The sequence below is a fragment of the Wolffia australiana genome, chromosome 4 (genome assembly GCF_029677425.1).
Source record: "Wolffia australiana isolate 7733 chromosome 4, ASM2967742v1".
NCBI lineage: Eukaryota > Viridiplantae > Streptophyta > Magnoliopsida > Alismatales > Araceae > Wolffia > Wolffia australiana.
In genome coordinates this window covers 6,632,371-6,658,111 of record NC_135838.1, presented here as the reverse complement: position 1 = coordinate 6,658,111, position 25,741 = coordinate 6,632,371, and the positions used below count along the sequence as shown (strand labels likewise).

At 40.8% G+C, this 25,741-nt stretch overlaps 1 protein-coding gene and 1 non-coding gene across 2 annotated transcripts; both read right to left on the bottom strand.

Moving 5' to 3' along the window:
- Positions 1–6,356: 6,356 nt before the first annotated feature.
- TRNAM-CAU (transfer RNA methionine (anticodon CAU)) lies at positions 6,357–6,428 on the bottom strand. Its single transcript has one exon. It is a non-coding gene; the product is annotated as a tRNA-Met (tRNA).
- Positions 6,429–6,441: 13 nt separating this feature from the next.
- LOC144701743 (expansin-A10-like) lies at positions 6,442–8,259 on the bottom strand. Its single transcript, XM_078573489.1, has 3 exons — positions 8,051–8,259; positions 7,659–7,971; positions 6,442–6,963 (listed from the first exon to the last, which is right to left on the bottom strand). Exons 1-3 carry the CDS (start codon positions 8,196–8,198, stop codon positions 6,657–6,659), a joined length of 768 nt encoding a protein of 255 aa, XP_078429615.1. The 5' UTR covers positions 8,199–8,259; the 3' UTR covers positions 6,442–6,656.
- Between the last annotated feature and the right edge of the window lie 17,482 nt (positions 8,260–25,741).

Below are 25,741 nucleotides of genomic sequence, written 5' to 3'. Positions count from 1 at the left end.
CTAAAGAAATTTTAATTTATGAACACAAATGAAGCTTTCAATGTTATCATTTTATGATCAGACATCAATTCTCATTAGATTTGACTTTAAAGTATAGTCAATCTTTGATGGACATTGACTATAGTCAGATTTGATATCAGTTTACAGATTTATAAACACAAATCAAATCTTTTGATACTCTATTATTCATGACAGTCAATTGTGATCAAACATCAACTTTTGTTAGAGTTGACTCTGATAAGATTTGACATCAACTAAATTGACTCTACCTACTGTAGATTTTGATAAGAATTGACTCCTACAAGAGTTCATTTGTTCATAAAATTACCATAGTCAGAGTCAAATTCTGAACAAAATCAACTCTGATCATGCATCAACTTCAGTCTAGGGTCAAGTTTTTTGGGAAACTAACTCTGGTGAGAGTCAATATATGATCATATATATATATATATGGATTTTAATCGATCCCAATTAATATACGTGAGTCTCAACCTATTTGAATATTTTCAATTTTAAAAACTTATTTACATACATTTAATTTAATTTTAATTTTCTCCTTTCAATGTAGTTATTCTTAATATACACCATATTAGTTTATGGGGAAGGATATTTTTGTTTTTCTTAATGATTTCTTAGTTGAGCATTTCAATCTTATCTTGTATATTTTAATTTATGATAGATATATAATAATTGATTTCACTTTGGTTAAATTTTATCAAATTTACCTACAAATTTGATGGACTTTGATGCTAATTATGAGTGCACATGGGAGTGATATTCAAACCAACACACATCTTGGGCATCACCTTGTCCACCAGAGAGGATGAACGGCAAAGCATCCCTTGGGGTTCAAAGCTGCCAATGGCTGGACAAGTCTATCATCGTCAATTACTTCACACCAATTGGTAATGGGTACTACACATGACTTGTGTGTACCAAAAATAATGCACAAAAGAAGAAGAATTCAATCAAGAGGAACACATACATGAGCTCTAATACATTTAAAGACTCAACATCCAATTTGATATGCTGAGGTGAATAGCGTGTTGACATTCAATATCCTTCTATCAGTCAATCTTTGGACAGAAAAACACATGGAGGGGGTAAAAGGTTAACCTCTGAAGGATCATACCAAGATGAGTCAAAAGATTCCATTGTGTGTTTTTTTTTGCACGATTGATTCTCCATACAACACCATAAAGAGCACAATTTTTTGCCACATCCTATGATGTTTTTTTAAAAGATCAAGAATCTGGCTATCTGTGGTGTTCCTTCTTGTTGATCCCCTGCAGATGTCAACGATGTGGTCAAAGACTAACAAGGTAAAATTTCTCTCATGCATGGGGTACATAAAAAAAGGTGACCAGTTGAAAATAGCCCTTGCATGCATGACAATCAAGGATAAGTTGGAGCAACATGCAAACCTAATGTGGGGAAATGAATCCATCATGGAATGTTCATAATGTACCCCTTCCATAAGGGATCCAATTCTTGATGATCGGGTGAAAGATTCAACGCTCACCTATGTCAGAGGACTCTTGCCTAGTGAGTCATCAATGCCTATTCTGGATAATCTAACTCAGGGTGCAAACTCCTAATATGAGTTGGAGTGTTTGTTGTGTAGCATCACACAAAAAGCGCCTCATCCTTTAACTGGTGCCAGGCCAGCTATGGATGAGCTCAACACATACCTAGTAGAGGGCATTACAGAGAGTTTTATGCTCCTACCTTGATGGTCTCTCGTGGAAGACAAAGGGCTCCAATCTATTTCAGAATTTAGGAGAGATGTACTATCTGTTGATGCAACCAGTGCTCCAGAGGAATGGTCGTTCTTGGCGGGGACTGATATTGTCATGCACAAGAGAGCATGTGTATCTGATATCAGCATTGAATTGTTCGTCATGGTGAAGATGGACTGCGATCAAATCCACTTCTGAGCAAATACACCATATATTTCTGTGATAATCACCATATATATCACCATATTTCTGTGATAATTATAAACTTCTTCTCAGAGTGGCCTGTGATCAAAGTCTATTTCTGATTAGATATTGTTTTACACACTTGAAGCACTTTTAAATCATGTTCATTTTCACTCTGTAGGTGATGATCAAGTAAATGAAAACCAATGATGGTGTGATCTCTCTTTCCACTGGGAAAAATGGATCTCCAATCAAAGTGTAGTACTTAGAATATTGAACATTAGTATTTTCACCTTAATTTTATACAAGTACAATTATATTTTATATTGCCAAAGATGGTCTATCAAACTTCATGAATAAGCTGAAATGATTTACTTTTAACTGTTTGATCTTTATCCGTAGACTATTAGGGGTATCCTTAAATTTCAGTAAGCTCAGCTGACACAAATTTGCACTTTAAAGCTTTTATCTTTTGAACTTCAAAGTACTCTAAAAAATTTAAACTTTTAAGTATCCATCTATGGGTTTTTATAGTTATTTGATATAATTAGTACCTTACGTGTATCCAGTCCACATACACCATCTAAAACATACTCTACGGGATCCATGTAACCAAACAATCATAGATTTAAAAAATAACATTTTTTAAAGTAGTTCATGCTAAAAATATCCTTCCCAAGAGACTTTTGTGAGAGACATTTTGGGGTTATCCTCCAAATTGGGAATTCAGAGTATCTGCTCACCAGATTGAGTGAGGGTCATCGTAAGTTGTCTTCTTCACTTTTCACTTCTGTCCTAGGCTTTTATTATTATTTACCAAGTAACATTCTGAGATCCACATATAAGAATATCATACAATATAGCACCTACTAAGACTATTTAATCAGTGAAACTCAATTGTAATCTCACATATAATATGTGACTATTGTAAATTGAAGTGTTTTTTATCTAATCCATTTTTATGAATATATGGCTCCAGTGTTTGAGACATCAGGTGATGAATAAGGAGCTACCTGGAAAACTCCAAATTAACAAATTGGATATTTATAATTCTCCACTTGTTCATAATATGTTTCATATCAAGAATCCAAAACAAGAAACAAAAAAATTATATACTTCCATTCGAGTAAAAAATATTTCAGCATTTGACACATACGTGAAAGCATTTATTTTTTGGTAAATAAACATGCATCCCTACAAACTACAGATTGACTTACGTTTTCCTGAAGAAATTAACCAAAGACTTGCGTTTTCCAAATAAAACAAGAGAATAACGGCACAACTAAGATTAGATTGATCAATTAATTATTTGAAAACACAGTCCCCAGAAATCTGATTTGGTTCATAAACACGACAAATACAAGGGAGGCCCACTAATTCATCTGATTTTAATAATATTTTCTCTTGAGCTGGTACTATAGTTTATTGCGAATCACACTATCCCTTTCCCGTGATGGATGGGATATTTAAGCTTCATCACGTCCAATACTAGGTTATTTAAATAAAAATAAACTTGACCTTAAATTTGGTCATGACATGGACTTTATTCATAAGATAATTATTATACCCCTGAAATCTGGGTTCCGAAGTTTCGCCTGAGTCTCACATCTGTCATACATCAGAAGGAAATCGAAATTCAAAGATATTTCCAGGGTCAGCGAATGGCTAGCTCGTCTTATGGATGGAAGACACCCGAATTCTCTCACAAGGAAGAAACATGAGATATCATTAATTGGTAAGTAAACTCCTCAAATATAATATCTACTTTTACCAGATTCAAGGTCAATGCCCGTTTCTGCATGCCAAATCTTCTATCGTTTATCTGTCTGTCTGTCTGTCTGTCTGTCTCTCTCTCTCTCTCTCTCTCTCTCTCTCTCTCTCTCTCTGTGTGTTTATATATCTATTTATATATCTTTCAATCTCTCTCTATCTCTGTCTCTCTCTTTATATATTTGTTTATATATCTCTCTTTATATATCTATTTATCTATCTATCTCTCTCTATGTCTCTCTTTTTATATCTCTCTTTATATATCTATCTATCTCTCTATCTCTCTCTTTATATATTAATTTATATATCTATCTATCTCTCTCTATCTCTGTCGCTCTCTTTATATATTTATTTATATATCTATCTATCTATCTTTATCTCTATCTCTGTCTTTCTCTTGATATATCAACTTATACATCTATCTATCTATCTTTATCTCTATCTCTGTCTTTCTCTTGATATATCAACTTATACATCCATCTATCTCTCTATCTCTGTCGCTCTCTTTATATATCGATTTATCTATCTATCTCTATCTCTGTCTCTGTCTCTCTCTTTATATATCTATTTCTATAACCATCTATCTATATCTCTCTCTAATATTTATTTATATATCTATCTATTTATATATCAATCAATCTCTCTATATCTCTATATATCTATTTATCTCTCTATCTATCTATATATATATCGATCTATCTCATCTGCTATCTCTCTATCTATTTATATATATCTCCCTATTTATTTATCTCTCTCACTATATATATAGCTATCTATCTCTCTATATATATATCTTTATTGATGTATCTATCTCTAATATATATTTATCGATCTGTAATATCTATCTATATCGCTATCTCTCTCTCTCTATATATATATATCTTTCTATCTTATCCATCTATCTATTTATCTATCTATCTAATCCATCTGTCTATTTATCTATCTATTTATATATCTCTCTATTAATGGAATCGACAAGGAACAAACAAGATGGGTTCTTTCAACGCCGTTACAGGTGGGGCAAGGCATTAAGCCGGCAGAGATAACCGTTGACCTATCATTAAAGATGGTGCAGCGAAAGGTTACTGCAGGGTCGTCGCCGACATTCCATTTAATGAAGAAGATATTCAGTAAATGCTTCCACCAAGAAACATGTGATACGCACACTGTTTTAAAAATAACTATTCCTTCCATAGATAGCTACACAGAAGAAAGACTTCCTCCCTACCGGCGATTGCCAGACCAGTAAAACTTAGAAATCAACAAGGAAATATTCATTAAGACTTCTTTCTATATAGAGCTTACAGGGAGAAAAACCCATGTAGGTTTTTTTTTCTCCCTGTTGGTTTAAACCCAGATAGTAAAAAAATTCCACAGTGACCTTAAACTTCAGGGATTGGGGAAAATGAGAGAGAGCAACAAAATAACTCTTTTGACGACCAGCATTGCATATATCAAGAAAATATCTAGTTAATTGTGCGGAAATACAAGAAAATATTTGAAAGAAATCCGTTTATATTTCAGATATTGTAAAGTAAAAAGATTTTTATCATAAAATCTTTTCTGGGTAAGTAGGAACAATAATCCTAAGGCGCAGGAATCTAGGAAGAGTTGCATTTAACCGCCAGAGAAACATTTTCGCTAGATAGCCGGTCATAGAAACTTTTAACTTGTATGAAAAAATAGTTAATGAAATAATAATCTGAGAAAGTTTTTTTAACTGGGGCAAAAAAGTCTAAAAACCCTTTTCTGGGAAAATACAAAATAGAATGCTGGGGGTGAAGGAATCAAGAAAGAGATATGTATAAAATGAAATGAAAATTGGAAACATATATAAAATGAAAAAAAATTTGTGAAAGTTTTTACTTAATTTTGTCTGTGGAAGGTTGTAATTTAACATTGGTAAAGATATGTTCTTGGTATAATAGTTATCTTGAAAACTTTTTTAACTCGGCCTAAAAATGTTTTTAAATCAAGAAAGAGTTTACATCCACATGAGAAAAAATACTTACTTAGAAAGTTTATAAGAATAACTTAAATACTTTTGAGCAAAAAAACTCAAAATTTTTTCAAAATGTTTTAGTTATTCAGAATGTTTAAGTTTATGAGAATATTTAATTTATTCTTATAATAGTTATCTTAAAAAGAATTCTAACTCGGCCTAAAAAAGCTTTTAAATCAAGAAAGAGTTTTATATAAACAAGAGAAAAAATACTTCACTAGAAAGTCCATAAGAATAACTTGTATACTTTTCAGCAAAACTACTCAGTAAGAAATTTACTCGGCCTATCGGCCTAAAAAAACTTTTGAATCAAGAAAGAGTTTTATACAGACAAGAGAAAAAATACATAACCAGAAAGATTATAAGATTAACTTATATACTTTCCAGCAAAAATACTTAATGAAAAATTTACTCGGCCTATCGGCCTAAAAAAGCTTTTAAATCAAGAAAGAGTTTTATGTAAACAAGAGAAAAAATACATAACTAGAAAGTTTATAAGAATAACATAAAAAATTTTGAGCAAAAATACTCAATAAAAAATTTACTTGGCCGAAAAAGCTTTAAAATCAAGAAAGAGTCTATACTTACCTTGAAAGATTAGAAGTATAACTTAAATTTTTCAGCAAAAATACCCAGTAAAAAAGTTCAAAAAGATGCCTCGATATCAGAGCCAGGTTTCGATCCTGGGACCTGTGGGTTATGGGCCCACCACGCTTCCGCTGCGCCACTCTGATTCGATGTAAACAATTAAAGGAAAATACCATTCACTGATATATTTCCGCGGGGCCAAACCTCGCCCTCTGCGGCCACATTACAGAGGCGAGCAAGCGAAGCCCAGTTAAAACGAGCTCACTCGCAAGCCGGGCGACTTACGTTACACCCTTACTAAGTAATAACACACCACCTCCACTTCCCCTTCCCCACTTCCTACCCACCCATTTCAAGCGACTTCTCTCACCATTTTAGCTGAACTGCCCACCAGAGAAGGTCTGTCCATAAGACCAGCCCTGAGGAACAGCGTTATTGGAGATCACCGTTCTTCCATCGCTGGTGGTCACCATGAAAGAAAGCGCGTCTGAGCCGAAATTGCTGTTGCTCTGCCAGTTTTGGCCCCAATTTCTGCTCATCGCTTGCCACCCCGTCTTTGAAGACTTGATTGAGACGGCGTGGACGTCCCCGGCGCCGCCCACGTTGGTGATCAGCACCAGGTTGAAGTAGGTGTGCCCGTTGATGGTGAATCGCATGCCCCCTTTCTTCTGGCACGTTACCCTGAAAACCCAGATGAAAAATTGTAAGTTTTGATTGAGGGTGGTGACCCAGTTGAAAATTTGTGTATTCAAGGGTCTTGTATGATGAAGACTCGGTGAAAAATTTTAGGTTTTGGTTCGACGGTGGGAGTCAGGGTTGATGATGAAGACTCGGTGAAAAAGTTTAGGTTTTGGTTCGAGGGTGGAGGGAATTAGGATTGATGCTGAAGATCAAGATGAAAATTTGCAAATTTGGATTTGAGGGTGGTGGACATGTGTATAAATGACGAAGAGCCAGTTGAAAATAAGCAAATTCGGGTTTGATAGGGGTGAACATTAGGGTGGAAACATTTAAAGTAGAATATGGAACTTCAGTAGAAGATTGGGTCTTGATAATGGAGACCCAGCAGGAACAGTTATTGGGATGTGGAAGAGGAAACTAGGGAAGAATGCGAATCCCCAATGTAAAACATGGAAACATGAGCTCAATCAAGGCAGACGATGAAGACCCGGTCTTAAAGATCAATCCTTGTACGAGGAAGAGGGAACGAGGGCAGAGTACGAAAACCCAGTTAAAGGGGATGAAAATCAAGATAGAAAACAAAGACCCAGTAGAAAAGACGGTAACTTGGGCATAACAGAGCTGAAACCGGGATAAAAAAACAAGAACCCGATTAAAAACTCTTGGCAAAACAGATAATCAAACGGGGACCCCACCTCCGGTAAGCGACGGGGACGATACCGGCGCGGTACAGAGCGACGCGTTCGAACACAGGCTGGGAGAGATCAAAGTGTTCGCGAGGAGGGTTGCACCAACCGCCATCGTCGTTCGGAAGAGAAGGATTGGGAGGGCAGAAGTTCGTCGCCGTTACTGTAATACTCCCTGGCAAGCACCACTTCCCGTCATCGGCACAACGGAGCTCGTAGCAAGCGCCGCAGCTCAGCCCGTTATTGAACAAGGCCGTGCTCAACGCCGCTGTCTCCGTTCCGTAACCCTGGCTGTAGAGATTCCCGTACCCACAAGCCCCCCCTGAAATGCAAGAGTAAGACGGAAACCCAGTTGAAAAACCAAGAGAAAAAGATAGAAACTTGCGAGATTGAAGACTAACCCATTGTGCCAGAAGCGTCTCCCCCCCCGTAGAAGGTAGCGTGGGCGCTCTCCCATCCTCCGGCTGTTCCCTGTGAGTGCACGCCGGAGAAGAAGAAGAAAAGAAGCAGCATTGACAGAAGAGGAAGCGATAGTACCGCCTTTGCCATTGCAGTGAAGAGGAACAAGTTGGAGAGGTCTTAGAGCTGGGGTAGATACTGCAGGGAGGGAAACGTGGGGGTATATATAGAAGGTTTACACGAGGTAGGGTTAGGGTTAAGAGGGAAGGCAAGTTGTCTGATTCTGAGAGAGAGAATGAGAGGGAAAGAGGGTAGACTTTGAAAAAAATCCATTTTTCTACTATCGCCCATCGAGGGTTCTCCGTCTCTCTCTCTATCTCCCCCATCTCTATCTTTCTCTTTCTCCATGTCATCTTTATCTTTCTCTTTCTCCATGCAATCTTAATCCATCTTTGTCCATATCTCTCTCTACGTCTCCATCTCTATCTAGCCATCTTCACCTTTCTCTTTCTCCATGCCATCTTAATCCATCTTTGTCCATATCTCTCTCTACGTCTCCATCTCTATCTAGCCATCTTCACCTTTCTCTTTCTCCATGCCATCTTAATCCATCTTTGTCCATATCTCTCTACGTCTCCATCTCTATCTAGCCATCTTCACCTTTTTCTTTCTCCATGCCATCTTAATCCATCTTTGTCCATATCTCTCTCTACGTCTCCATCTCTATCTAGCCATCTTCACCTTTCTCTTTCTCCATGCCATCTTAATCCATCTTTGTCCATATCTCTCTCTACGTCTCCATCTCTATCTAGCCATCTTCACCTTTCTCTTTCTCCATGCCATCTTAATCCATCTTTGTCCATATCTCTCTCTACGTCTCCATCTCTATCTAGCCATCTTCACCTTTCTCTTTCTCCATGACATCTTTATCTATCTCATTATCCATCTCTCTATCTATGTCTCAATCTCTGTCAATCCATCTTTACCTTTCTCTTTCTCCATGTCTCTCTCTACGTCTCTATCTCTATCAAGCCATCTTCAACTTTCTCTTTCTCCATGTCTCTCTCTACTCTCTATCTCTATCTCTATCTAGCCATCTTCAACTTTCTCTTTCTCCACGCCATCTTTATCTATCTCTTTGTCCATGTCTCTCTCTACATCTCTCTCTGGAGGACGATATCTGCACATGGGTAGTGTGACATAGAGAAGGTGTTTTCCAGGAAAGAGACTCGCAGCTATCTTCTTCTTCCCGCGTGCTGAAATGACATAATTACGGATATATAATGCCTATTAACTCCCAAATGCCGGCAGCTTACGGCGTCGGAAATCTCTCTGCCGCCGCTACGGCCGCCCATCCCCTCGTTTGCACTAACTATTCTTTGTTCGGCGAAGAAGACTCCGCCGTTTTCGATGCAGCCGCCGACCAGTTTGGAGAACTCGCCGAGTTTTCAAAGGAATTCTCTTTTCTATGTTGTGGGTCGATGAACATATGTTGAAAGGACATAACTTTCCGAGAACACGCGTCGCGCTGCGCATCGCTTTCTCCCTCTTCACACTGAGACAAGAGGACAGCGCATGCCCATGAGAGAGAGGCAAACTTGGCCATCGAATCCTGTCGGCTTATTGATATTTAAATATCTCCCTTGGCCAGCTCACTCTCTCTCTCTCTCTCTCTCTCTCTCTCTCTATATATATATATATATATATATATATATATCTCCGTTCTCTGTTTCTCATCTAGAACACATGGGCATCGAAACCTCTTGGCCTGTGACAACTCATTCGCGATCTCTCTCTCTATCTACGCTATCTCTCTCTATCTCCGTTATCTTTTTCTCATTTAGAACGCATGGGCATCGAAACCTCTTGGCCTGTGACAACTCACTCGCAATCTCTCTCTCTATCTCCGTTCTCTCTCTTTCTTATTCAGAATGATTGTGAGAAAGAGGCCAATTTGGGCTTCGAATCCTGTTGACCTATTAAGACTGAAACATTTGCCTGGGCCAGCTTAGTATCCCTCATTCTATCTCTATTATCTCTCTCTCTCTCATTCCCGAATCTTCTGGGGCTATTGAGATTGGAACATTTCCTATGAGGGGATATCGGCTTATTCGCGGTATCTCTCTCTCTATCGCCGTTATCCCTCTCTCTTGCATCGTCCGCTTAGATCGTTGCAATGGTGTAATGGCTCAACTGCATCTCTGCGTCCGAGTCCCGCTGCTTAGAGATGACGAAGCTTCCTTTCGGACGTCGCTGTTCACAGCTGGCATACTCAGAGATTTAAGTTTCTGGGGAAGTGGTCTCATATCTGGTTTAAATGAAAGAATCAAAATCACATATTATCGAGGCTTGATATTTAATTCTCGACATCGGCAACGACCCAACAGTTCAATTCGTTGAACGCTTTCTCTACCCATCTCTTTCTCTCTCTAGAGTTATAATTTCCATAATCGGAGAGTTCGATTTCACATCCTGTAGATCCATCTCTCTCTCTCTAGATTATCATATGCCACGGTGTGAAATGGGCAGACTGTGGGGACCCCTCACTCTCTCTCTCTCATTAACACACGTGCCTACTTGTAGGCCGAGGACCTTGTCCTGTACCCTATTCATCTCCAGGCTAAACGCGGCAAACTTCGCGTAGGAAATGCGGGTAACAAGCGCACAGGGGACACCATAGTCGCCATCTTTCTCTCTCCCTTTCTCTATCTCTCTCACTCTCTCTCTCTCTCTCAATTTCTCTCTTTCTCCCTCTTTTTCTATCCCACTCCCGCTATCGATATCACTCAATTATTCTATTTTTCTCACTCTCTATCTCTATCTCTATCCCCCCCCCTCTCGGTCCCCCACTCTCCCTTCTCTCTCTCTCTCAATTTCTCTTTCTCGCTCTGTTTTTCCTCTCCCTGTCTATCTCTATCTCTAACCCTATCCCTTTCTCTAGGTCCCCCTCCCCCCTTCTCCCTCTCTCTCTTTCACTCTGTTTCTCTCACTCTATCGGCCAGCTTTCTCTCCTGCAAGAATGGCCTTCTCTCATTCTCCTTCCTCACGCGTCTTTTTTCCACCTGTTTTCTTCTGGGCCGACCTCTCACCTGCTTGTCCTCATTTATGAGGTGACGAAGCAAAAGCGCCGCTCTGTGGCGCTCACATGCTTCACCGATAACGTGTCACTCTTCGATACTAACGTATGTCCCCAACTCTATTTGACATCAACCCCTCGGTCAAATGGCTTCTAGGGAGCCGAGACTCAGATACAGAGAAAGAAAGACAGAAAGAAGAAGGAAAGGAAAACTTATTCCTTTCTACCCTCTATAGCGACCCAATGGACTTTTCCCCTTTTCTCTCGCTATCTGCTCTCATCTCCCTTTGTTCCCACATGTGTCGGCCAGTGATGGAGCTGCAACAGTACAAGAACAGAGAAAGAGAGCGATGAATAGACTAGTTGCTCTAACGGGTAAAGCTGTAGTAATGGTCTAGATTGACGAGTGGAGGGAGAGGGAAGAGCTGTCCCTGAGAGACTGCTTGAGGCAGTCAAATTGCCGACACGCGTCAGGGTTAGAGACTCTGCCCCTCTTCTCTCTGATTCACAGGCCCAGAAAGGGCTCAAATTCAATTGTATGTAAATGATTTCTGCAAGTGTAGTCTTCTTCAACAACTCCTGCAGGACAGAGAGATCCTTGGCAATATCTCTCTCTCTTGGTTTGTCTTCTTTCCTCTCCCCCTTGGTCTCTATCTCCGCTCTCGTCTTTATCTCAGTATATCTATGTGTCTTGGTTCTCTTACTTCCTGTGTCTCTCTCGGTCTCTATCTCTACCCAGCGCATCTTTATCTTGCATCCATTGGTTGTCCCTTGCCTCATTCGTCTCTCTCGGTCTCTATCTCTAACTTCCTTGTCTTCATCTCGCTTCCCTATCGCTCCATTGATATTTATCTCTACCCTATGTACTCTGGAGGAGGCTCTAACAATGCTAATATTGAGGAGTCAATCATGATTGAGATTGAAGTTCCTGGTGGAATCACAACTGGCACATGACCAACCGTGGTCATACTCATTATGCTTGAGGGATAGGCGACAGCGGGCCACGAGCTTATCCTCGGCCATGCTAGATGTGAGCTGGCTCTGATACTATGTAAAGCTTCTTGGAGTTTGGTTGAGTCAAGAACAAGAACTGAGATAGAGGAGGAAGGAGAAGAGAGGGGAGAGAGAGAGAGAGAAAAGAGGAACCCACCAAAATAGGTGGTTAAAGATAGTTGTATTAGCCCGCAAGGTGTCTCGTTAACATTAGTTTGTATTTATAATACATTGTAGTAGTATAATATTGTGAAGTTTTCTATTTTAATCATAGCCCTTATAACTGATTATAACGGCTATATTGAAATAAATCTTAACTGTTAAAATGCTTCCCATCTACGGTTTAATCCTAGCCCTATATCTTTAATCCTATCAATGTTTGAACCTAGATTTAATCCTAGCCGCCACTTCTCTGTAATGAGAATAGGGTATGTGTCAGATTATTACTAGCTAATCTTATTAAGTTCCTATGGCCCTCTCTGGTGACTGAACTGACAGCTCGGCGAGTTGGCTGACTTGATGGTGGACTCCTCAATATCTGACTTAAATTAAGTAGAAGATATTGATTCCAAAAGTTAAGTTACAATGAGGTTCAAGGTGTGCCCGTAATGGCATGAGAAGAAATCTCTGGACTAAGCTAGAGAGTACATGAGAGAGAGAGAGAGAGAGTAACGTAGAAGGATCTTGAAAGAATATTCAAGGAATGTCTTTTCTCTATAGGCCTCTCTAGAAAGTTCTGGAGAAGCCACATCATGTCTTGGTACTTTCACTCTCCCTTCCAAGCATGATGCCTTTTATGATGCTCCATATGGTCAAAGTTGGCAAATTTGTTCAAACTTTTGTATACCCAATGCCTTGGTGAAAAAGGTCATCCAGTTGGTTTTTTGAGGTTACGAACTCCAGTTCCATCTTCTTTTCTTCCAAGCATATTCTTATAAAGTGAAACATGGTCTCTAGGTGCCTGCACATACTGTAAATTATTCAATTTTTGGACAATGCTAAGGCTGATTTACTACCAACCATTAATATCAATGTTACCACCTCTTTGTCTGTAAGTTCACCAATTAATATTGCCAACCATATTCCTTGACAAACTGCAAAGTGGTTGTGATGTATTAATCTTCACATGATGATAGGATCACAACCTTTTACTTCTAAGATACCAATGTGATCAAGCTGGTTCAAAGAAAGAAAACCATTCCACTTGTGGTCTTTCCGTCATCTAGATCTCTTGTCAGATCACTGCCGCTATACCCAACAACCTTCATATCTGCCTCTACTTTCTCATAGACCAAACCAAGGTCTAATGTCCATTTCACATACCTCAAGATCCTCTTTGCAGTAGTCATATGTTCATTTGTTGGATTCTCCATATATCTATTTATCCAACTGTGAACATCAGATCAGGTTTTGTGTGGGTTGAGTACATGAGACTTCCCATCAATCTTCAATAGGTTGTAGAGTTCACTTTTGCTTGTGACACTTCATTTCTAAACTTGCATGGACTTTCTGGAATGTGTGTTGGCTTTCACTCGATCATACCATATTGCTCCAACATCTTCAAGGCATAACTCCTTTGACTCAACTTGATTTTTCAAGACATTTGTGTGACTTCAATCCCATTCTATGAGGTGAGTAGGTCAACATCATTCATGTCAAACTTATTTTTCATATGGATCTTGAACTCTTCAATTTGATGAGGCTCTGGCCCTATAACAAACAAGACATTGACTTATACACCGATAATCAAATGTGAGGAACCTGAGTTCTTGAAATAGATTGCATGCTCTTTAGAACTTCTAGTGAAGCCAAGAGATTTCAGACACTTGTCGAACTTGAGGTACCATGCCCTTGGTGCTTTTTTTAACCCATAAAGGGCCTTCTTAAGTTCCATCACCAGATATTATTTTTCCTCTTTGACAAAACCTCCTGGTTGTCTCACGTAGACTTCTTCTTACTGACAATTAAGAAATGTTGATTTGACATCCATGTGATGAACTTGCAAATCTCCTTGGGAGGTTAGGGCCAGAAGCAACCGAATAGTCTCCATTATTGATACTGAAGAAAATACTTTTTCGTAGGCAATGCTATACTTCTGCCACAAGTATGGTTTCATGTCTTACCATATCACCATGGGAATTACGCTTCACCTTATAAACCCACTTAAGACCAATAGGCTTGCATCCTGGTGGAGGAGTTACCATTTCCCATTTTTCATTCCTCTCAATTGTATCCAAACTCTTTTCTTATGGCATACCTCCAAACAATCTCTTTAGATGCCTCATGAAATGAGCTAGGCTCTTCTTGAATCAAATAACTTGTTTTAGGGTCTATATTGACCTCATCGTTATTTGCATATATCCCATCAAAATCAACTAATCTTATGGGATATCTTTCCTCCAAGGTTAAATAACTGATTTGTCCTTCTTTATTGACCTCATTTAGGCTTATTGAATCATTAGGATGATCATTCAATGGAGCTACTCTATCCACTTGTTCCTCATCTTGATTGGGCCAAGTAAAGAAATTTGAAGAGTAAAACATACCTTCATTCTTTCGTGCATGGGAAGTACTCCATGTTCATTGGCTTTCCTCTTCAAATATGACATCTTGAATGAAATCAAATTTCCCTATCTCTGGGTGAGAACACTTGTATCCTGTGGTTTCAACTTCATACCCAATAAAAAACATGGGTTTGCTGCTATCTTGTAGCTTCTATAGTTTTTCTCCAGGGGACTTTACTTGGAACTGTCCAAGCTTTTGGTGGGAACTCTATTCAGTATATATATTGTAGTATTAACTTCTCCCTAAAGATCACGCAGAAGATTCTTGAGTTTCAGCATGGTTCTTATCATTTCTGATACTGTCACTTTTCTCCTTTCAACAACTCCATTTTCTGGGAAGAAAATGGAGCTGGATGTTTTTGTTTGATTCCATATTCAAAGCAAAACTTTGAAAATTTCAACAAAGTGAACTCATCTCCTTGGTCAGTTCTAAGACACCCAATTTTCATTCCTTCCTGATTTGGCTAAGTTTTTAAGCCTAACAAAGCTTGAAAGGCTTCGCTCATATGCCTTGGCATTGTATCCTTAAAAGTCTAGAGAAATCATCATCAACTAATAAAAAGTACTCACTCTCTCCTAGTGTCGCTGGTGTGATTGGTCTGTAATGTCTTTATGGACAAGATCTAGGGGTCTGCTTTTTTTAAGTGGTTGTAGAAAGAAATGGGATTCTATGTTACTTGATGTAAATTAAATAACAACAAACATTTTGAGGGATCTCAAAAGACAGAAGGCCCTTAACAAGATATTTGGAAGATAATTTTTGTAAATTTTGAAAATTAAAGTGTCCATACCTTCTATGCCACTTCCAACTCGACTCCGAGCTATTAATTTTCAAAAGATATAGTCAGCTTTGAGTTTTCTACACCTTCACTAGGAGTCTTCCATGTTGATCGTAGATGATGAGAGAGCCACCCACAATTAATATAAAAAACCCATGCTCATTAAATTAACCCAAGCTTAAACTCTTAGATTTTAACATAGGGACATAGAGGATGTTGTCTAACCTCATTTAGCTTTTGTCTTGGTACTGAAACATGATCCATCCTCGACTACTTATCTATGTAGTATATCCATCCCCAAATCCCACTGTTCCATGTTACACTTCCTTCACTTCTTGAAATAATTTCTGATCAACTGTCATGTGATTGCATGATCCATTACCACGATACCCCATGCCATCATTTGTAGTCTTCTCATTGACTCCTTGGAGTAAACTGATTTCTGGAGTTCCGGTGACGTCCACGAGAAGAGTCAGTTGAACTTTCTCCTCGACCTCAACAACTTGAGCTTTCTCCTCCTTACCTTTATGACACTCATTAGCAAAATGTCCAAGTTTCTCACAGTTATAAAATCTTACCTTAAATTTATCTTGGGGTCTCTCATCATCTCCATGGTCATCTTGTCTTCTATCACCTCTGTGTCTTCCTTTCCTCCTTCCCAACTGATGAACCCAAAATAAGGCATAAAAATGTACATATTTTATGGCCATTTTTGGGATCATTTTACTTATATTGTCTCCTTTTTGAATGAGAATGCTCATTTTCATGTATTAAATAAGCCATCTTGTAAAAACAACACTTTTCAATGTAATTTTTGGAGGCCCATTAGTTATCATTAGAAATATGTTTAAACATCTTAAGTTTAATGGGTGTAGCTATTTTGTTGAGTATGTGATTTTATGTTAAACAAGGATCAAGTAAAATTGAGAAAAAATGAGAGACAAAGAAGATGAAAACAAAAATGGTTTTTATAAAACATCAGGCGGTTGAGCCCGTTGTAACAAGGCTCAAGCCAGCACAAGCAGACAAACACATGGCACTCAAGCCTGCTAACAGCCAGAAAGCAACTAACACCTCAATATTAGCGCCCAACAACATCATACAGACAAGGTCAACCCATTCAAGTCTAAGCACAAGTATAGCCCACACACAAGGTCATAAGTTCTTTCTTATAATCAGACAGGGGTTATATAGTAGCCAATATTTTAAATACTTTTGATAGGGGTTTGCCAACAGTAGTCTCATATGCTTTGCATTAGGCGGGGCCAAGAATGGAAGATTATGATCGCAGCCCAATGGGCCACAATTTTAAGAAAATAAGAAAGAACTTTTGACCAGACTTCGAGCTGACCTGACACAAAGCCTGGGTCATAACTGGTTGAGTGATAAGTGACATTTTGGTCACAGTTGTCCGATCTTCATATTGAGGATCAGATGGTATAAGTTATATCTGATTCTTATTTTCTCTTATTTCTTTTCTAGGCCTATTTTTGGCACCAACAGGTGATGAGGATGGCAGGGCCCATAAATACACAAACAAAAAGGAGAAATACTGACGAGGCAGATGATGGGGCGATTGATGGGGGTGCACCATAACTAAAAAGGGGTCCACAGTTGTGACTTGATCATAGCTGTTGGACTCTCTATGAAGGAGATAGGAAGGGTAGGGTCAGATCGGTTCATCTCTGCCCCTAGGCATCATCTCCATTGGTCAGATGATGATTTTTTGCTATGAGGGACTGCCTACGGCCTATGTAGGACCCCATCACTTGACAAATTCATCTACGGCCATCAAAAGATCTCCAAAGGCCTTAAAAATTGATATACAACCCCTAATTCATTGTCTTATGTTAGACACAATAAGAGGAGATGGGAGACATGTCCAAAGATTTTCCAGCCAATGTAGAGGCTATGACACCTCAATGAAGGTGGGCTCTCGTAGGAAGGTGCCCGAGAAGGTCTGGAATGCCTTGGAAGTGTGCCATCACAAAAGGAGGACAAATGAGATGCATGTCAAAGTGAAAGGTAGTGAACGGTCCCCCATCTGCAATCACCCGAATCAAGGTGCTATCGGTGATCTTATGAAACTTCTCTGGTAGATATCTAGCTTATATGAATGAATCCTTACAAATATTTAATAGAAATAGCAGATGCAATCTGATTTTGAATCTTGTTTCACTAGGTCAGCCTCTTGAGGCATTCTATCTAACACATGTAGGGTACCGACAAATTTATCTTATTTGACCTTGATTTTATTTTATAATATATATAAATACTTATTAAGCATATAACTATATAGAACATGTTATATGGTTATAAACTAACAATAAGCTATATAATAATATAACTATTTACCTCTTCATGCCTCATATTACCTCAATATAATTAATTAGAATCCTTTTAAACTAAATAAAATATTATTCTATCCCTGTCTCCCTTACTCCTAAATTTTTATTGTATATATATATTTCTCGACTTCACTAAGCTACATACTATCGGATAATACCTTTCTTACTATCTTTATGATTAGTATCAACATATCTCTCAATTATTCCTATCATTATATCTTACTAAAATAAAATACTCCTATTAAGTATCTAACTAAATATTAGTATCAATCATTACTATATCTATCTACTTTCTTACGTATAACCAACTATTAATTAAAATAAATATTCATTGTAAGAGTATCATCTACTAATCATAGTATTCTTATTAACCTCCCTTCACCTTATTTCTCCTCCATCTTAATTAAAAATCCAAAATAATTCTTCCACTGCCTATTTTAATATCCTCCTTAGTTATTAATCCAGTTAACTACTTTATTTTTTAATTTATTTTATTTTATTTGGAAAAAAATACAGTGTCGAGTGTGGCCAACCCACGGGTTGGTCCCGTAGACTGATCCAGCCATGCCTTGGACGCCACCTAGGGGGGTTTTATATGTCAAGTAGAGTGTTTATAAGCGTTTATAGGCATGGAGCGAGTTTTAATGTCCCAATTACACTCGGACCTTACTCGCCCACACCCATGGTACAAAAAGAAGAAGATACAAGAGATGATACCATGGCTGTTCTGGAGAAGGCCGCAGGCTTCCGCGTCATGTGCGTGTCCCTCAGAGTTTGTGCTACATGGAGTATGAAGGTCCTCACACCATGTTCGGATGTGAGCATGGAGGTGCGCTAAGGGACATCAGTTTGACAAGAGGTCACCCACTCCTGCCACTAGTGCTCCATGTGATACGCCACTCTCGAGGGCTGGCCTTTGACAGGAGGCAACACTTGTAGAGAGCAGGCAAGTTGAGGCTCTCAACGTGATGACGACCACGAGTCGCAGGGGGGAGGTCCTGCCACGTGATGAAGAGGGAGGGGGTATGGGAGCCTACTGCATAGTTGGAGAGGGCATCTACCGTCTGATTCCCGTCGCAGAACTGGTGGGGAATGCTTGTCACACGGGGGCGACAGTGCATGATGTCTTGCCATACGCTTTAGAGACGCCATTGTGATCATGAGCCTGCACTGAGCATGTTGACCAACAACTGTGAGACCGATTCTATGGTGATACAGTGAAGGTTGCGCTCCTCGCAAATGAGCAAACCATCACGTATCGCCATAATCTCGCCTGTTGTGTTAATTTAAAATCCATAGAAAAAGCAAAAGGATACTCCTTGAGTGATCTCATAGAATACCACCCCCCAGCTGGTCCCGCCTTTGGCTACACCATCCATATTGAGCTTTAGAATGCCCATTGGCGGTGGGTGCCAATGGACAATATGTAGCAGTGTGATAATGGGGGTCAAGGCTAATGGATGCCCCAAGTGGGAAATAAATCACAAGTAACAGGGGAGATGTAGCAATGGGTGGTAAGAGGTGTTGCGTGCACAACAACCATTGCTTGACGTATCACATTATATTATTTGCTCGCATGGGAGACCTTGCAAAATGAGAAGAATTTTTTCTTTCCATATCTCCCATAGTAAAGTAAGCTATGGTGATGTGTAGATAGGGGCTCCACTTAGAGCGTGTTGTCGCAATAAAGATCTTGCCAAAATACTCTAACGATGTTAGAGGTGTGTGGGTGTGTAAGAGCCAGTGCCAATGATGAGTAAATTGTCTCCAACATTCTGTAGCAATCTCACTATGGAAGAAAAGGCGTTCCATAGTCCCAACCTGAGGAGAGAAGAGGGAATAATGGCAACATGAACTGAGTGAGTGACCAATACGGGTCACCCAATCATCAATAGGGAGGCCACGGAGCATGAGCCTCCAAAGGAAGAATGAGACACGAGGGAGAATCGTTGGATGCCATTTGCGAAACCCCGAGTTTGTATAGGGAATCTCTCCAGAAAAGGGTCCCAAGAGGATCGATAAGAGAAATTCATGATAATCATGAGGATCCAAATAGGTTGAACGCGAGAGGGCTTGGTCCTATGGCGGTAGCCATAGCCTGTGGTAACGCATCAAACTTGAGACCATGTTGCTCTTATAGGAGTTGCATGTTCCTAATTCGCAATTGTGCCATAGGTGGCAGGTTAAGGGTGAATAGGTGAGCCAGGTATCATACCACGCACTAATCGTGCCTAGGTCGATGTGCCAATGGGTCACATTAAATATCTCTAGCCAATGTTTCTGCCAAGTATGCCACCTTTTGTGACCCTTTATATTAGATTCCCTACGAGCCCACTCACCGTATTTGGACGTGATGAAGCTCCCCAACGAGAAGCTCGTAGTTCTCATATGCCACACAGGCTTCTTTTGAACCATGTCTTGGATGTCCTTAAGGCTCCTGATCCCTAGACCCCCCTCTTCCCTCGACCGACATACTTTGTGCCAAGAAATCCAATGGTATCTATGGCCTCCCTTGAGGTGACCTGGCCATAGGAAATGCGCGCATAAACGATCCACATAGTGAAGAAAAAGTGAGCGATAACAAGTGTACCATTCGGGTGTGCAACATAATGCTCATGAGGACAATTCACATTAGTTTGATGCGCCCCCTAGGGAATTGAAAGCAAAGTTTCCATTCATCTAGTTTCTTTCTTAGCTTGGCCAACAAGGCATCAAAATAATGATTTTGTGCTAGGCCGAGAAAGATGGGGCATTCGAGATAGGCGAAAGGAAGCACCTTGTGAGTATCTTGTATATTGCTGGATGATATGTGATCACTTTACGGTGGTGGATGGGCCAACCATAAACCATTGACGAGCTGGCAAGAAGCTTGTTGTACGCATTGAGTACACTCATAAGCTCCTGAATGAATTTTTTAGATGCATTAAGGAAAAGGATAACATCATCTGTAAATAGAGAATGCGAGATGATCGGGCAACCCTTTTTAAAAAAATATGGTTAGATGTATCCCCCAACGATCGCTCATGTTAGTGATTGGCTAAAGACCTCCATCAATATGAAAAGGGTGGGTGAGATAGGATCACCTTGTCGTAGACCTGGCGTGTTAGTGAAGAAATGTGTGGAGTTTTTGTCCACCAAGAGAGAAAATTGATTCTCTCTAAACCAACCATCAACTAGATCGATTAATGCATCGGTGAAACCTGAGCGACGTAACTGTATGGTAAGGAAATTCCACTCGACCCTATCAAAAGACTTCTCCATATCAAGTTTGATAATGAAGTTCAAACTCAGAATATGAGTGTCTACTAATTGTGCTAACTCATGAACTAGCATGATACTATCATGGTTTGTCAACCCTTAACAGAACCACACTATTGAGGAGATATGAGTCTATCAATAAAGGTCCCTAGTTGATTTGTAATAATTTTAGACGTAACTTTGTAGCATATATTACAAAGACTAATGGGGCAAAATTCTCTAAAAGAAACTGGGTTATCCACTTTTGGGATAGGCACAAGAAAAGTGGATATCCACATTCTAGGAAAGACTTTAAGTGTGAAGATCTCCTTATACCTCGCACTATTTATGTGCGTATGATATCCCGACAAGCTATGTAGAGTTCCGTTGAAAATCCATCCGGCCGTGGGGCCTCGTTCCTACTAAAGGAGAAGATCACCTCCTTGATTTCTGTGTGTGTAGGAAAGGCCGTTAGTATAACATTTTCTAGTTCTGTCAACGAGTGTGGGATGGAGGATAGTAGATCCTCGTCCACCTTAGTCGGCTGTGAGGTAAGGAGGGTACTAAGGTAAGTGACCCCAGTTGTCGCTAACTGGTTGGGGTTCTTATTATATGCCACTAAAAGGGTCGTATCATTAGGTCAAGCTCCATGTCAAATCAAGGTGTGAAAGAAACATGTGTTTTTGTCACCTTCTTGAAACCATTGGATACACGATGTTGGAGATAATGAATCTCGAGTCGTCGCATGGCAACCTCCAACTGTTCGCTAAGCCTGATATTATGCTTCCCCGCTACATCTGTCCAAGTGCTCTGTAGTTGTCGCTCGGTTGCTAGAATCTCCGTCTTGAGCACTTCAACATGTGTGTGCACATCTCCAAATACATGTCTATTTCACCATTTAAGATGGACTATGAGATTTCTCAGTCCATACTTGAAGTTCTCCATAGGCGACTTAGAAATCTCTCTATGCCAATGATGACACAAAGCTATGAAAAGCTTCATTTTTGAGCCACATGGCTTGGAATCAAAAAGGAGGCCGACGTACTCTAGCCCTCAAGTCAGGGAGAAGAAGGAACGACGAGTTATCATAATAATATTGCGGGAGAAGAGTGATACTAATAATACAATGCATGAGAGCAGTTTTGTTTGTGAAGCAACGGCCAGCTGCTAGTACGTGCGCGCATCTGCCTGGTGTTCATTGCACCATGTGCACTGCTCACCTATGGTGGGTGGTTCCGCCAATGACTCCTAGTGGATAAAGTCATTGAGCTCTTGCATGGACCTCAAATTTGATGGTTGACAGCTCTAATGTTCACTCACTATTCGGATGCAATTGAAATCCCCAACAAGCTGAGTGTTGTCATAAATGTGTTGTGTGAGTTCCCCCCATAGGGCCTCACACACTAGGTGTTGATGAGACGCATAAACGACTGTGAGTGTGTAAGTCTACGGGGAATATGGTAATACAGAGGTAACATACTGAGTCCTTTTGGCAATAAATTCCAATGAATAATCTCACGTCCTAAATAATTAGAGCTTATTCGAGGAGTGATAGTAGACATGATCCATTTTGAGTTTCCTCATGATAGGTTGGGAATGATCTGATGTAGTCATCAGCTCAATAAGCCCAACTATTCCTAGTTTGTGCTTATTGATGAGTGAGAGAAGATGGGACTGTGTAAGAGGGTTGCCAATCCTTCTACAATTCTAAATTAGACTTGGTATCATAAGACTATTGACTTGCGTGGCACACTCAGGATCAGGTGTTATACTGATGGGCGAGAGGAGGGATAGTGTCCATATCTGAATCCTCAGATATGGAGTCGTCAACCTCCTGGCTCATGGAGGAAAGTCCACTAGTATCCTCCTTGCTATGGAGAGAGGCTTGACATTTGGTCAAGCATTCTTCCCTAGACAAAGGTATATGAGATGGATGGATAACGGGTGGGGAAGGGACACTGGGTGGCTAAGGGAGGTGCATGGGATGGGAGAGGGATGGGCGTTGAGTAGGTAAGGGGTGTGATGGATAACGGGAGAGGGGTGTGCACCTAGTGGCAAGCGGGTGACGGGTGGTGAATGGGGGGCTTCGGGTGGCGAGGTAGGGATGTAGTGGAGGGAAGAGTAAGGGGTGTTAAAATAGATGGATGGGGATGGTGGCTAGGGCTGGGGGATGTCAAGGGTGGGCAGGGAGTACAGATAGGGAGAGGTGTAGAGGATGACAGGCCAACAACATGAGATGCTGGGGTGCGAGAAGAAGAAGGGCGGCTCAGAGTGTGTCTAGTGGCAGGAGAGGCATGCCTGGCCTGACCCACTGCTACCTTGATGCGGTCTCGAGCATCAATCCCATCTAGGGATTCCAGGAGAGAATACACATTCGAGGCTGATGTATGGACTATGGCCTCTCTGCCCTTGCCCGATGGGACTGCGTTAGGGAGAGTTTTGGGGCGCTTGGCGCGGCCCTTTTTCACCCACTACTGAGCTATAGATGTAGGCTTGGTGGATTTTGGAGCATGAGTGAGAGGGGTCGCAAATTTATCTCTCCCTAGGTATAGGGTTTGGCCACGTAGAGAGGGCTGGCCATTGATTAGGGCGGTGCCTTGGGTTGTGTGTCGTGCCTCTATAATGCAATCATTTTAGGCAAGGAGGGAAGAAAATCATTGGTAGAGGGCGGGGTAGTTTTCATCGACTTTTGGCGACACGCGTGGATAGTATGCCCTAAAAGGGTGTAATGTGTACATAATCTTCGTAAATTCTCATACACTATGGGCTGATGGATCATCTCGTCCCCATTTCTAATAAGGATCATACATGAAGGGGTTCCAATAGATCAACCTCCACACATACACCCATATATCCAAAACAGTTGAACAAGTGTACATCTTTGCTAAGACGTATGAAGGTTCGAACATCACTAACCAATTATTCCAAGGCATTGGGTATGAAGAGATGTGGTATGAGGCCGAGAAAGCCAATCCATAATGGGACCGAATAAGAACATTGATCTCGGGAGCTGCTCGTCGGCTCTGGTATCCAGTGGTAGGTTGGAACCACTGATTGTCCATGTGGTTCAGCTCCAAGCCTTCATGTAGTCTTCTTCCAACTAGAATCTAACAAAGACACTACGACAGTTCCACGCTCCAATGACAACATGCCCACGTAAATTCCCTGGTGCTAGGTATACCTTCACTATGTCGTCTATAAGGAGATGCTTGGTAGCAAATCTCCCTAAAAGTAAATCTGAAAGGTGCAGCCATTTGGGAGACCTCCTCTTTGGAGAATGCAACAACCGCATCCCCTCCGATTCGGTATATCCTTGAGTTGGGGTCAAGTCATCATATGAAGGAGGGAGCATGAGCTTCAGTATTTGTTGGACAAAGGCTAATTGAGAGGGACCAACTACACGAGCCGCCCACATCATCGATTGAGTCGTAGTAGATGACCCAACTAGATCATGTTGTCTCGTTCTTCCCATCATAGGATCAATGGGACCCTCGCTAATGGTATGAAGAAGTAGGGACAAGGCTGTCCATGTGGGGGCACTAGGGTCTACGTGTCAAGGTAGGGACCCTATCTCTATTGGTTTGGATTGTCGATTTGTGTCGTTCCTAACCCACTCAAGGTGAGTAAACTAGACTCGATTGGGGTCAGTCATGTCACCCTGATCAGGGTCACTTAGACCAAACCGATCAAGATCGAGTCAATTGGTAGGATGATCCCCTTGGGTTCAGATAAGCTGACCAGGTTAGGGCTGGTCTGGTCAACCCGATCTAGGTTGGGCGGTTGGTCCGATCGAGATCGATCAGGTAGTTCCAACCACGGTTAGTCGTGCCATCCCCTTTTTTTGGCAAAAAACACGGTGCCCGTAGACCGATCCAACCGTGCCCTGGACGCCACCTAGGGGGATTTCATTTATAAAGTGAAGTGTTTATCAGTGTTTATGGGCGTGGAGCGAGTATAAATATCCCAATTACACTCGGATCCCACTCGTCTACGCCCATGTGCAGGAAAGGAAACGATACATAACTGATACCTTGTAGGTGCTCGGAGAAGTGCTCCCGTCGACGCCTCGCACGAGCCCCACGTATGATGATGGTGGAGAGATAGTGGAGCTGTTCCCGCCTTTAGCAAGTGCATTAATGAAGTGAGTGGCGAGGACCTCATCCGAGGTGGGCGCAGTCTACCTCGTTGTCGTGATCGTCGAATCAGGCGTGAGAGCTCCCACCTCGAGTGCTCCACGCGATCCGCCACTCTTGCGGGGCCTCCTTCAAAAATGTGCGGTGCGTGCGGAAGTTCAGCAAGCCGAGATGTTCGACGCGATAGCATCCCCTAGCGGTCGGAAGGAGTGCCTGCCAAGAAAGGAAAAGGGAGGAAGGGAGTCGTGTGTGTACTGCGTGGTTGGCAAGGGCATCTGTTGTCTGGTTGCTGTCTCGCAGCTGATGACAAACGCTAGTTATGCAAGGGCAGCATCGCATGATGTCCTACCATACATTGTGTACTCACCATTGGGAGCATGTACCTGCATGAAGCATGTCGACTAACACCTGTGAGTCAGATTATACGACGATATTATGAAGGTTTCATTCCTCGCAAAGGAGTAAACCATCACGTATCACCATAGCTTCGACTACAGTGTTAGTTTGTACGCCATAGAAAGAGGATAAAGCAAAGACAATACTCCTTGTATGATCTCGAAGGA